This window comes from Eptesicus fuscus, chromosome 24, assembly GCF_027574615.1.
Source record: "Eptesicus fuscus isolate TK198812 chromosome 24, DD_ASM_mEF_20220401, whole genome shotgun sequence".
In the NCBI taxonomy this organism is placed as follows: domain Eukaryota; kingdom Metazoa; phylum Chordata; class Mammalia; order Chiroptera; family Vespertilionidae; genus Eptesicus; species Eptesicus fuscus.
Genome location: NC_072496.1, coordinates 1,681,509 through 1,696,034, shown reverse-complemented (window position 1 = coordinate 1,696,034; position 14,526 = coordinate 1,681,509). Strand labels below are relative to the sequence as shown.

The window sequence follows — 14,526 nt, the reverse complement described above, 5'->3', positions numbered from 1 at the left end:
CACCCAGAGAGAAACACGGATGTGAGAGAGACACATCATTTAGCTTCGTTCCTTTTCAGCTATAGGAACAGTAACTGCCACTGTTCTTTATTATTATCGTCATTTATTTACGGGTTCATCCTCCCCCGAGGACCTGATATCCCATTGGTGTTTAGGGAGAGGGGGAGAGAGAGGGAGAGACGGAGAGAAACATCGATGGGGGAGACACGCATGGACGGGTTGCCTCCCGCACGCGCCCCGACCAGGGCCCCAGGCCGGGGAGGAGCCTGCCACCGAGGTACGTGCCCCGGACCGGAATCGAACCCGGGACCCTCTGGTCCTCAGGCCGGCGCTCTCTCCACTGAGCCACACCGGCCAGGGCCACCGCCATCCTTATAAACTCTCATCGATCGCTCACGAGGGGCCGGGCAACCTTCTGAGCGTGTGATGGGTATCTCGCCGTCTGTTACTGTGCAGCGCGTCCCCGTGTAACCGAGTCACTCTTCCGTGTGAACGAGGGAGGTGGGACGCAGGCGTTAGTAACACGCTCACGGTCACGGTCGCCGGCGGTTCCGGGAGGCGGACCCAGGCAGGCTCGGGTCCCATCGCCGTCCCGGTACATGTGCCTTCTGGGGCCCGCGTCCCGGCGGGGTTGACTTGATCTGAGGACGCAGGGAACCCCACGCCCTCCAAAGGTACCTCATCTTTTTTTTTTTTTTTTTTTAAAGTGATGTGCTTCTTTTACAAATAAATATTTGCAGGAAAGGGGGACACGTTTTAATATGGCCTTGCAGATAAAACTGTGTGATGTGACTAGCTGAACGTCTCAGCGCTGATCATTTTAAAAGTGTAAGCTTTGGCCCTAGCTGGTGTGGCTCAGCGGATAGAGCGTCGGCCTGCGGACGGAAGGGTCCCAGGTTCGTTTCTGGCCAAGGGCACAGGCCAGGGTTGCGGGCTCCATCCCCAGTGTGGGGCGTTCAGGAGGCAGCCCATATGATTCTCTCTCATCATTGATGTTTCTATCTCTCCCTCTCCCTTCCTCTCTGAAACCAATAAAAACATATTTAAAAGTGTAAGCTTTGCTCAGCCAGTGTGGCTCAGTGGTTGAGCATCGACCTAGGAACCAGGAGGTCAGGGTTTGATTCCAGGTCGGGGCACACGCCCAGGTTGTGGGCTCCATCCCCAGTGTGGGACGTGCAGGAGGCGGCCGATCCATGATTCCCTCTCATCATGGATGTTTCTCTCTCTCTCTCCCTCTCCTTCCTCTCTGTAAAGATCAGTAAAACATCTTTATTAAAAACCCACAAAACGGGAAGCCACGAGCAGGCAGGTGACCCGCCAGACGGCTGTGTGGGACCCCGCGCCCCGGCGTCAGTCGGAGGCTCTGAAGTTCAGGTGCACCTGTGGCTTCACGTCGCAGACCATGCCCAGGACCCGCGCCAGCACGCCCTCCGCGCCGCGGCGGTAGCTCCCCGTCAGCTCCGCGATCCTCTCCAGCGCCTGCGCCTCCATCTCCTCCGCCAGGTTGCTCTGCGAGCCCATGGCCTGCGGACACGGGACAGGGTCACGGCCCCGCACGCGGCGTCCGCCCTGCGCGGGGCCCAGGGGAAATCTGCTCTGGCCCCGTTTCCCCGCGACGCCCCCCGTGATGCGTGCACGTCCGGGGTCATGTGCCAGGATTTTCTCCGAGGATGGATGGGATCCCCAGGGCCACCAGAGGGAAGGGATCCCCGGCAGGTCGCGGCTGCTTCCAGAGTTGACCTCGGCCCAGTGAAAAGCAAATGTGGGTTCAGCATCATCACCCCATGTTTATCAACAAGGGGTGTCACTGCATTTTATTTTTATTTTTTAATATATTCTATTGATTTTTTTTACAGACAGGAAGGGAGAGGGAGAGAGAGTCAGAAACATCGATGAGAGAGAAACATCGATCAGCTGCCTCCTGCACACCCCCTACTGGGGATGTGCCCGCAACCAAGGTCCATGCCCTTGACCGGAATCGAACCCGGGACCCTTCAGTCCGCAGGCCGACGCTCTATCCACTGAGCCACACCAGTGAGGGCTTGATTTTTATCTTTTATGGATTTCAGAGAGGAAGGGAGAGGAAGACAGAGGTAGAAAGACAGAAGGAAGCATCAGAAGACTTTCCGGCCGTTGGCAACCCTACGGACCTTGGGCACCCGTCAATCTCGAGTTTGCCAATGGACGATTGGGCCCACAAGGCCGTTCGGCAGCACGGCAGAGCAGTTGTTATTGATTCTACCTGGCAACGTGTGTAGTTTAAAAAAAAAAACACGTTTTCTGCAGCGTTTCTCTTAGGAAAACGTGTTGGTCAGGAATGTGTCGTTGCAAATCATCCTTGAAACAGTCCCTTCCATGTGTGTATTTGAGAGGATAATGCTTACTATGTACTGACAGTGGTCGGCAAACCGCGGCTCGCGAGCCACATGCGGCTCTTTGGCCCCTTGAGTGTTTAGCCAAGGCCAGCTTAGGAGTCCCCTAATGAAGTTCATCACGATGCACCTCCCTATATAGTTGAAGTTTGAAAAACGTGGCTCTCCAAAGAAATGTCAGTTGTTGTCCTATTGATATTTGGCTCTGCGGACTGATGAGTTTGCCGACCCCTGGGGTAGGAGCTAACCACGGGTGATGGGCACTTTAGAGGACCAACCGAAAGGCCTTGACGTGGAAGAGGCACAAGGCCACGCGCGGGTGAGATCTGGTCTAACACTCGGCCTCGGCCGGCCCGAGTCTGCTCCCCCCGGGTGCCGTCGGCATCCCCGCTGACGGGTACGGACGTCGTAGGGTCCACGCGTGCTTACCTTGGCCTCCTTCACGCGGAACGCCTTGTCCCTCTGCATCCGGTACTGGTCCGCCTCCACCATGGCCTCCTCCTTCGCCTGCCGGATGCGCTTTGCCTTTCCTGGAAGCCAACGTGACATCGCTTTGTCAGACACGCGGAGTTTCAAGCTTGGTTTTTAGACATACGAGGGGGGGGGGTCTGGGTTATTTTATTTTTAAAAAATATATTTTATTGAGGTCAGAGAAGGAGGGAGAGGGAGGGAGAGATAGAAACATCCATGATGAGAGAGACTCATGGATCAGCTGCCTCCTGCACGCCCCCACTGGGGATGAGCCCACAACCCAGGCCTGTGCCCTGACCGGGAATTGAACCCGGGACCCTTCAGTCCGCAGGCCGACGCTCTATCCACTGAGCCAAACCCGCTAGGGCTGGGTTATTTTTTTGATGATTTTTCTCTAGAATGCAAACGTCACTAAAAAACTCTATTAGCCCGGCCCGCGCAGCTCAGGGGCTGAGCGTCCACCTATGAACCAGGAGGTCACGGTTCGATTCCCGGTCAGGGCACAGGCCCGGGTTGCAGGCTAGATCCCCAGTAGGGGGCGTGCAGGAGGCAGCCGATCCATGATTCTCTCTCTCTCCTCCCTTCCTCTCTCAAATAAAAAAAATATATGTATTTGCCCTGGCTGGTGTGGCTCAGTGGATAGAGCGTCGGCCTGCGGACTGAAGCGTCCCAGGTTCAATTCCGGTCAAGGGCACATGCCCGGGTTGCGGGCTCCATCCCCAGTGCGGGGCGTGCAGGAGGCAGCCGATCCGTGATTCTCTCTCATCACAGATGCTTCTCTCTCCCTCTCCCCTTTTCTCTGAAGTTAATAAAAAAATATAAAAAAACAAACAAAAAATGATATTTAAAAAACCAATCTTTTTCAATTCGATTCTTTGGAACGTGGGCATGACTATGCGCTTTCCCACAAACATGTTTAAATATATCCCCCCCCGACCCCCCTCCTCACGGCAGTGACAGCCGCCGGACAGACTTCGGCCGTCACTTCCCCGGAAAAGACATTATTGGGTCCCGTTTTCGGTCCTGGTCCCCGGCCCGGCGGCTGGACCCCATTACCACTGGCAGGCCTCCAGCGCCCCCAGACACGCAGCTCAGACTCCATCAAACCCACTTACGGCTTTTAAAAGCCTTTTATGGAGATTTTTTTTCCTTGCCACTCCTCCCCTCCAGAATGTCTGATTAAGCAAGGCCCACAGCACATCAAAGTATTTACACACACACACACACACACACACACACACACACACACATTTATTTTTTATATTTTCTAGTAGCCTTCTCGATGGGGGACTTGGAAGTGGCTGTAAAAGCGATCGTGTTTAAAGGCGGGGAGTTGACTCGGGGAGCGCGCTCCCCGCTTTTATTAAGAGCGAAGGTGTAAGCCTTCAGCCAGCTCGCCGGCCGGCCCGCGCAGACAGCGCCGTGCCCCGGGGATCATTAGCCAGGCACGTGACGTTTGGGGCAGCCAGAGGAAGTTGGGGAGAGGGGGGTTATAGACTCCTATTCATCGCCGCTGTGTCCCCCCTCCCGTCCCCGCCGCCCACAGGGGGTGAGGCACTAACACGTCGGGGTCATGAAAACTTGAAAGAAACTGCGAGTTTCCCTCCGAATGGGTTGTCTCTCTGCCGTCCTCCCCTGCCCACGTCACACAGTCTCTCTCTCTCCTCTTGGGCCTGTGTGGGGACCCCCTTTGCCAAGGGTGGGGTGCGCCGCGTAGAGCGGGAACCCAATCGGCTGGGTCCCGAATGCGTAGCTTTTAGAAGCCAAGCGTCACCAGCGCTGACCTGTGCTCTCCGTACCCGCTCTCTGACGTCTGTCTGTAAGAGCCCTGGTGGCCTCGGAGCGGGCATGGTTTTTCCGTTTCTCTCCCTGCGAGCGGTGAGCTGCTTCCGGATCTCTGTATCATGTATGGACCCGGCGTGGCTCAGTGGTTGAGCGTCGACACGTGAACCAGGAGGTCACGGTTCGATTCCCGGTCAGGGCCCAGGCCCGGGTTGTGGGCTCGATCTCCAGTGTGGGGCGTGCAGGAGGCAGCCGACCCATGATTCTCTCTCATCATGGATGTTTCCCTCTCTCCCTCTCCCTTCCTCTCTGAAATCAATAAATAATATGTATATACACTGAGTAGCCAGATTACTATGATCTCTGAACGCATCATAATCTGGCCACGCAGTGTACATCCTATAGAATAAAAGGCTAATATGCAAATTGTCCCCTCGACCAGGAGTTCGACCAGCAGGCAGGCCAGCCAACCGCCCATGTCCCCTCGCCCTGGCCAGGCTGGCCGGACCCCACCCACGCACGAATTCATGCTATACACATATATATACACACGGAGTGGCCAGATTATTATGCGTTCAGAGATCATCGTAATCTGGCCACTCCGTGTATATTAAGAAATATTAGACCTCTTTCTTCTTAAGCATGACACACAGAAGGAGTTCTATTCTTCTTTCTCAATACCATCTGTGCCACCCCCCACGTCGGTGACCACCAGGGGGCAGACTTTCAGTGTGACACGCCAATATTTGGTGACCGAGTCCCTGCAAGGTCTTACAGCTCCATCAGGCCAAACGTTCCGATGTTTGGTTTAGAAAATGGGGTTCTCCCATACATCACAGCTTTTTATTTTATTTTTTGATGTTTTTTCCTTCTTTTTTAAAAAAATTTAAATTCTTTATTGTGTAAAGTATTACATAAATCTCCTTTTCCCCCCACTGACCTCTCCCCAGCCTCTCCCACCCCCCTCTTTTTTTTAAAGAGAAGAAGGGAGAGGGAGAGAGAGAGAAACATCCATGAGGAGAGAGAATCATGGGTCGGCCGTTCCTGCACGCCCCCTCCTGGGGATGGAGCCCACAACCCAGGCTTGTGCCCTGACCGGGAATCAAACCCTGACCTCCTGGTTCACAGGCCGATGCTCAACCACTGAGCCACGCCGGCCGGGCCACCGTGGCTTTAAATACTACGTGGGTGCTGGGAGGTTTCCACCTGCTCCTGGGCACCTGCTGCTTCCGCCCTGACTCGCCCGGGAAAACAAGCAACACCCTCCTGGGCGCTAAACACGAAGCCACAGCCCACGCCGTGCGGGGAGGGAGGCGCGTTCCCCTCCGGCGGCAAACGCTGGGAGCAACACCGCGCCAGGAAGCCGCGCAGACCTCGCGCTCGGAACCGGAGCCGCTTTATCTCCCTCATCTGCTTCTGGGTCTTTCCGTGGCTTCTCCTTTCCTCCCACTTCTCTTTCTTTTCTTTTTTAATCGATTTTTACAGAGAGGCAGGGAGAGGGAGAGAGTTAGAAACGTCGATGAGAGAGAAACATCAGCCAACTGCCTCCTGCACACCCCCTACTGGGGATGTGCCCGCCACCAAGGTACATGCCCTCAACCGGAATCGAACCCGGGACCCTTCAGTCCGCGGGCCGACGCTCTATCCACTGAGCCACACCAGTGAGGGCTGCACTTTCCATATATATGTATTTAAAAAAAATATACCGTAAGGGGTTTTCTGTAGCTCCTGGGTGGAATGTAACCAAGTGGTATTTCTTCGTCGATGAAAATGCCTGTGGTTATTATTTTAATGTGACCCCCTCGGAGGAACGACAGCCCCGTCACGCCCCGGAGTCGCCCGTGTGTCTGTGGGCCGTCCGGGCAGGGGCGGGTATTTATAGGCCCACAAACCTCGGCAGACGGGGCCGCCGCGTTCTCCGGGAGCCGCGTCTGGTTTACGGGTTTGCGAAAAGGCGTGTCTTCCCGAGGCCAGACGTCGCCGGCTCGGGGGAGGGTTGATTCGATCCAGGGGCTGGTGGACACGATTCAGAAGACGTGCCCTATTCGGGAACAAATAGGCAATTAGCTGATTTAGGGGGGAAAAAGAAATAAAAAAGTGTGCCGTGGTTGGCATTCTGGAGACCGGCAAAAACGAATGTGCGTTACTGTAATTGCCAATGTGTTATCTGAGGAGAAAGGAGATCCTGGCCGGCGTGGCTCAGGGGTTGAGCATCCACCTAGGAACCAGGAGGTCAGGGTTCGATTCCCGGTCAGGGCACAGGCCCGGGTTGTGGGCTCGATCCCCAGTGTGGGGCGTGCGGGAGGCAGCCGATCCAGGATTCTCTCTCATCATGGATATTTCTCTCTCTCCCTCTCCCTCTCCCTTCCTCTCTGAAATAAATAAAAGTATATTTTAAGAAAATAATAAATAAAGTAAATAAAGACCTAGACGGTAAGGCTGTTTGAGCTGAGCATATAATTTAATCCACAATCAGGGAATAAAAGCAAATATCTGAGCTTTTCTTTTTTTAAAAAAAAATATTCTGCTCTGGCCAGGTTTGGCTCAGTGGACAGAGCGTCGGCCTGCGGACTGAAGGGTCCCGGGTTCGATTCCGGTCAAGGGCATGTACCTTGGTTGCGGGCACATCCCCAATGCGGGGTGTGCAGGAGGCAGCTGATCGATGTTTCTAGCTCTCTATCTCTCTCCCTTCCTCTGTAAAAAATCAATAAAATATATATATTAAAAAATATATATTCTTATTGACTTCAGAGAGGAAGGGAGAGAGAGATAGGAACATCCATGAGGAGAGAGAATCATGGATGGGCTGCCTCCTGCACGCCCCCTCCTGGGGATGGAGCCCGCAACCCGGGCCTGTGCCCCGATCAGGAAGCAGACTGTGACCTCCTGGTTCCTAGGCCGACGCTCCACCGCAGAGCCACGCCGGCCGGGCAGGTACATGAGCGTTTCCACTCATCTTACTGGAACAGGCCAGGTCTCTCTGGTTACAGGAAAAGTTGACTCAGAACTGGCAGCAGTTGTTATAAAAAAAAACCAAAAGACTGAAACTGGAGTGTGCTCCATTCTCCCATTGCTGTTACTTATAGTAATATACAAGTGAGTAGTTTGCATGTTAACCAGAACTATTGCCCTGGTCGGTTCGGCTCAGTGGTTCCCAATCGAGGGCACGGACCTGGGTTGCCCGTTCGATCCCCGGCCCTGGTCGGGGCACGCGTGGCAGGCAACCCATCGATGTGTCTCTCCCACATCCGTGTTTCTCTCTCTCTCTCTCCCCTCCCCCTCCCTAACACTCGCTCTAAAAACCAATGGGAAAAAATATCCTCGGGGTGAGGATTAAAAAAACAAAACCCCAACTATTTAGTCTGTAGTCTACTATCTCAGCTACCGTTTCCCGATCCTTGAAACGCCTCGGCCGTGCGTGCATTTTACAAAAGAGAAAAAATGGAAGCTCCGAGACGCTAATTAACTTCTACAGCCCTAACCGGTGTGGCTCAGTGGATAGGGCGTCGGCCTGCGGACGGAAGGGTCCCGGGTTCGATTCCGGTCAAGGGCATGGACCTTGGTGGGGGGCACATCCCCAGTAGGAGGTGTGCAGGAGGCAGCTGGTCGATGTTTCTCTCTCATCGATGTTTCTAACTCTCTATCCCTCTCCCTTCCTCTCTGTAAAAAGTCAATAAAATATATATATATATTTTAAAAAAACTTCTACAAAGAAACTTAAGTTTATATAAAGAAACTTTTTTTTTTTTTTTAAGGCAATGCTTTTTGTGCTCTGTGGTCTCAGCCCCTGCCTTTCAGCCCTGCTCACAGTCTGCTCCTACCTTCTCCCCACCCCCCAAATTGTCTCTCTCAGTAGCTGGTGATTATCTTGAGAGTCAGGAGCGGGTCTGTATTCCTCAAGGCAACGCGTTTACACCGCGCACCGTACTCTGCAGCGACTCCGGGGATCTGAGGCGGCCTCCTCGGTGGAATGCATTAATATTTCTGCAGCATAATATATGAATGCTGCCACCTCATTAATCCTGGGTTTTTCTGAAATGATTAACATGTGGATGGCTCTGTCTGTGCCCTCCCCTCCCCCTCTCTCCCTCCGTCTCTGTCTTTCTTCTTTAAATATATATTCAGGCTGTCACCCCCCCCTGAAGGCCTGGGGCAGGCAGGGGGGGCGGGGGCGGGCTAGAAGGGGACAATGAGGGGAAAAGGGGGGACATATGTAATACTTTCAACAAGGAAGAACTTTTTTAAAGTAAAAAAACAAGACAAAGGGAAAAAAATATATATATATTCAGGAGCCTGCTATAGCAAGGGCTGGGCATGTTTTCAAACAAATGGGTTTAAGAAAGGGGAAGGGAACGTTGGCCGGTGTTGCTCAGTGGTTAGAGCGCTGTGCCTGAGGAATGAAGGGTCTCAGGCTGGATTCTGGTCAAGGGCATGGACCTGGGTGGCAGGATCGACTCCTGGCCCCGGGTCGGGGTGCATGGAGGAGGCAACCAATCAATGTCTTTCTCTCTCTCTCTCTCTCTCTCTCTCTCTCTCTCTCTCTCTCTCTCTCTTTCTCTGTCTCTCCCCCTTCCTCCCTCCCTTCTTATCTCTCTAATAAAAGCAGTGGGAACAATGTCCTCAGGTGAGGACCAACAAAAAAGGAAAAGGAAAGAGAAAGTGACCCTAGACCTCCTAAATGGCGCTCACTTCCCTCGCTCACGGGTTTCCATTCCGAGTCTCTATTTGGCCTTCTTATGTGTCAGATGTCAAATGAATATCTTTATGGGGGGGGGAAAATATATATAGCAAAAGCTCTGGGTTTATAAAAGCGATGGCTATCTGACCCTCCTCCCGTGACATTCTTCCTCTCTCTCTCTCTCTCTCTCTCTCTCTCTCTCTCTCTCTCCTCTCCCCCCCCCCTTCTCATCTATGCACTTATCTCCCTGGGGAGTTCTTGGAGGAAGAGTCTAGGTTTTGTCATCCGAGTACAGCTCACCGTGGCTTGCAAATAGCCCCCCCCCCACCCCCCTAAATACTTATTGGATGAAAGGAGGGAAGGAAAGAAAAAACGAGCGAACCCAGGTGGGAAAAGCCAGCCTTGCTTTCGCCCGGGACCTCTGAGAGGTCATACGGTGGGCGTGGCCCACGGAGTTGTCACCATAAGCTCCGACAGCTGATGGCCAGGTCAGATAACGGCTGGCTCCCCGCCCGCCCTGGCCGCAGCCGGGGACCCACCGACGGACGGACGGACGGACGGACGGACGGGCATGCCCTGGGACACGGAGCACCAGAGGTGAGTGGCTGAAAGTCAAAATATTTTCCCCGAGCGTTTCCCTGTGGCAGTTGGAGCGTCTGCTTGAATATTCATGAACCGAGACGGAGAGAAAAAAAAATTACCCAAGTGCTTGACAGCTACTGGCAGATGCGATGGGCATTCGTGTACCGATCAGCGAGGGCGCCCCTTCCCATACCGGGGAAAGGAAGCGATGCTTGGCCGTTATCTGTGTGGTGGCATCGGAGGCTACATGGTTCCGGGCGCTCCCCCCCAAGCCTCCAAACAGCTTACATGGTTCATGACACCTTTCTCCTCCAGCGACTTGGAAAAAGGGAGAAATCACTGGTCAGAACCACCTGAATCAGCCCTGACCGGTGTGGCTCAGTGGATAGAGCATCGGCCTGCGGACTGAAAGGTCCCTGGTTCGATTCCCGGTCAAGGGCACGTGCCCGGGTTGCGGGCTCCATCCCCAGTGTGGGGCGTGCAGGAGGCAGCCGATCAGTGATTCTCTCTCATCATGAATGTCTCTCTCCCTCTCCCTTTCTCTCTCCGAAACCAGTAACAATATATGGAAAGGAAAATGGTTACCTGAGGTTCGAGCCCCAGTGAACTGAATGTGGCCCCTACTGCCTGCCTGTCTGTGCCACCTCCCGTTCCAAACACCATGGCTCACTCTGCGGGGACCTCCTTGCCCCCGTCACCCCAACTCACCCCAAGAGTGACAACAGCCAAGTGTAAGGCGTGGCCTCTATCTGTAGTCAGGAGGAAGTAACTGACCCAAGTTATTTTATTGATGTCAGAGAGGAAGGGAGAGGGAGAGAGAGATAGAAACATCAGTGATGAGAGAGAATCACGGATCGGCTGCCTCCTGCACGCCCCGCACTGGGGTTCGAGCCCACAACCCGGGCATGTGCCCTTGACCGCAATTGAGCCCATGACCCTTCAGTCCACAGGCCAACGCTCTATCCACTTAGCCACACCAGCTAGGGCCGTGGTCGGCAAACCGCGGCTCGTGAGCCACATGCGGCTCTCTGGCCCCTGGAGGGTGGCTCTTCCACAAAACACCACCGCCTGGGCGAGTCTATGTGGAAGAAGTGGCGTCAGAAGAAGTTTAAGTTTAAAAACTGTGGCTCTCCACAGAAATCTCAATGGTGGTCCTGTTGATATTTGGCTCTGCTGACCAATGAGTTTGCCGACCACTGAGCTGGGGCAACACAAATGACTGCAGGTCAAGTGACGATGGGAAATGGAGCGTGGGAAGAACCTGGGGGGGGGGGCCCACGCAGCCCGCATTCGAGGTGCAGCCGCGTGACGTCCTCATGGCAGAGGCGATGGGCGTTGTGGGGAGCGTGGTTGTTGGGATCTTGGCTTGGAAGTGAGGCCCCGCCCGGGCCCTGCCCCCACCACTTCCCGTCGGGGGGACCTGGGCTTCCCTTTCCCTCCGTGACAGGGTTCACGTGAGGATTCCACGAGACACCGTTCCCCGTGGTTCCCGGCACCACCTTTCCTGATTTTTCGAATTGCGACCTTTTTCAAAGGACGGCCGCTCCGTCTCCACCTCCACAAAGAGGGGGTCGGAGTGGTCCCCAGTTCACGGACAGGAAAGTGACCAGGACGGGGCTTGAAATTCATGGAGAAGGTTCCATGGGCAGGTACCTGGATGCATGGCCCAGTCAACGGAAGGTTAGAAAAGGAGACTGGGCCCTGGCCGGTGTGGCTCCGTGGATAGAGCGCCGGCCTGTGGAAGGGTCCCGGGTTCCATTCCACTCGAGGGCATGTACTACCTCAGTTGCAGGCTCCTCCCCGGCCCGGGGCCCTGGTCAGGGTCCGTGCAGGAGGCATCGACCATCCAGGTGTCTCTCTCACGTCGATGTTTCTCTCTCTCTCTGCCTCTCCCCCTCTGACTCTCTCTAAAATTCAATGGAATAATATCCTCGGGTGAGAATTTAAAAAAAAAGAAAAAAAGAGAATGAAATGGAAATATTAGGAAACATCGGAAATTCAAAGTCATCAAGAGAAGGACAAGAGAGAGAGAGAGAGCCCTGAGCTGCATGATCATATTTTTACAGAAACGGGCCCGGCGCTGAGGGCGGATAAGTCACCCCGGAGTGTCCTCACTGGCCTGCAGATTCTGGAAGCTTCTCTCTCTCTCTCTCACGCCTTTCACAAGCTTGCGACACGACAGGGGCGTGGGGCCTTCAGGAAGTTGCAGAGACGGGGGAAGCCCGGGTCCCCGTAACTTCCACGTCCAGGAGCATTTCACAGCCTCTCAGGAGGATCTGAGTTAGAGACCTTTGTCCCCGTGACAGCCCCGGGGGCCATGGAGTCACCGGGAGGGGGATGGGACCCAGCTGGCCTGCTGCTGAGGCCATGCCCCCCCCACGTCCCCCCGCATCCAGGGGTGCCAAGTCCCGGGCGGGCGGGCAAAGGGGGGGACTCACTCTTCTTGGCCTCCTCCAGCTTGTCCTTGGCCCGCTTCTCTGCCTGGAGCAGCTGGTGGATGCCCTGGGACTGGCTGGCCATGGCGGCCGCCTTGGCGTCCAGTCTGGTGGCTTCTGTGGATTCCGGGAAGGGACACGGGCTGGAGATCACCAGCCCCTCTGCTTGGGGTGTCAACAGCTGGCGTGGCAAACACAGCTTTGGGCCGGATGGGGCCGGAGGGAGGGAGAGCCGGGAGGGAGAGCCGGGCCCCAAGGGGAGCCGAAGGGTGGAATCCAGAAAAACAAGTTGGGTCGACGTGAGGAAGCCGGGCGGGGGCTGGCGCTGTCATTTCTAGCGACCTCAGCTCTTCTCCCCGAGACAGGGCCACGTGATGGAGGGGCTGCGTCTGCTTCTGATCATCACCTCTCCCCCCCTCCTCCCCCCCCTGCCCCATCTCCCCCGAGAAAGCAGGACCTGCTTTTGGGGCTGTTCTCCCCAGGAATAAGGCCTTTCTTTGGTCTTAGTCTGGGCCAGTGCTCGGCAAACTCATTAGTCAGCAGAGCCAAATATCAACAGTACAATGATTGACATTTCTTTTGAGAGCCAGATTTTTTTTAACAACTATATAGGTAGGTATGTTGTTAGGAACTTCATTAGGGGACTCCTAAGCTGGCCTTTGCTAAACACTCAAGGGGCCAAAGAGCCGCATGTGGCTCGCGAGCCGCGGTTTGCCGACCGCGGGTCTGGGCGGCTCTCGTTGGAGGGCGTTTTCTTGGTTTCTAGTGGTTCGGCGATGCCGGGGGACCCAGCGGTTCGGCTCTGGCTCGGAGGGGGAGTCCTGGCTGGGCGCACAGAGATGGAGCAGGAAGTGGTTGCCTCTTCACCCCAGACCTGGGGTGCCGGGAGTGACCTGCCTCGGTGGGGTGGGGAGGGCAAGGAGGGCCCAGCTCTCTGGCCGGCTGTGTGTTCGAGTCCCAGGGAGCCATTCGGGTGGTGACGGAGTCAGCCATCAGGGAATCAGAGCTGTAGGTGCTGCAGATCCATAGAAATCATCTACGCATATATAGCCCTGGCTGGAATGGCTCAGTGGTTAGGCCTGTGGACTGAAGGGTTCCGAGTTCGATTCCGGTCAGGGCACAGGCCCGGGTTGTGGGCTCGGTCCCCAGTAGGAGGCGTGCAAGAGGCAGCCGATCCGTGATTCTCTCTCATCGTTGATGTTTCTCTCTCTCTCTCTCTCCTTCTCCTTTCCTCTCTGAAATCAATGAAAAGATATTTAAAAATAATAACAATAACAATAAAAAATACATATTTAAAAAATATTATATATTTTACATATCTATACAATACGATGTGATCATTATAATTTTCAGTGATGAACTGGGTGTTCAGTTATACATCCTTATAAAGATTCCAAGGGTCAGAGGGGATGTGTTTGCTGGATGAGAGAGCGACATGGACACATTACTCACAGTCACTTTGTAAAACAGGAAGTGTTCGAATCAGGGTGGTGTGTAACAGGCCACTGCTCTTTGATTCTCTTTTCTAAATACTCGTGTATTTCTTTTGTATTCTTGCAAAATGAAAAAAAAAAAAGTTAATGAAAATAACAGTCTTAAATACAAAATCGGTGCCCTTTGGAAAAAGTCCAGAGGCTCAATGATAGAGGATTACCCAGGAATACCTCTGATTTTTTTGCTTAACTTGCAAAAAAAAAAAAAAAAAATCGAACGTTGAATGTTTTGAATAGCTATAATTAAAAGTGTAGCCAGGGCTCAGTGTATATATATATACATATTTTTTTGGTTTCTCTTTTTTCAAGTTTCATTTCTACTCAGACTTCCTCTTATTCCGTCATCACCTCTGTTCAGGGCGCTCAGATGCTCCTTCCTCTTTTGCCCATGTCGGTGTGGCCCTGGGATCTGAATCATAGCCCACAGGAGATTCATTCCTGGTTCCCCCAAGGCCCGAAGCTTCTAGGTATTTTAAAACCATAACTTCAACCTTGAAGGACAACTCCAGGGCCAGCTGGTTGCTTCTAAGGGTGCAGTTATAGCTGAGGAGTGATCTACACGGAGGGGCCCGATGATGATGATCTCAGAATGCATCATAATCTGGCCACTCAGTGTCTGTCCTATAGTATCAAAGGCTAATATGCAAATTGTCCCCTCGACCAGGAGTTCGACCAGCAGGCAGGCCGGCCAACCGCCCCATCCCCTCCCCCTG

The 14,526-nt window shown here is 54.0% G+C and overlaps 1 protein-coding gene across 1 annotated transcript; it reads right to left on the bottom strand.

Annotated features, from left to right (window-relative positions):
* Window positions 1–1,255: 1,255 nt before the first annotated feature.
* ATP6V1G3 (ATPase H+ transporting V1 subunit G3) lies at window positions 1,256–12,536 on the bottom strand. The gene is made up of 3 exons (XM_054713073.1): window positions 12,324–12,536; window positions 2,802–2,902; window positions 1,256–1,524 (listed from the first exon to the last, which is right to left on the bottom strand). Exons 1-3 carry the CDS (start codon window positions 12,403–12,405, stop codon window positions 1,351–1,353), a joined length of 357 nt encoding a protein of 118 aa, XP_054569048.1. The 5' UTR covers window positions 12,406–12,536; the 3' UTR covers window positions 1,256–1,350.
* Between the last annotated feature and the right edge of the window lie 1,990 nt (window positions 12,537–14,526).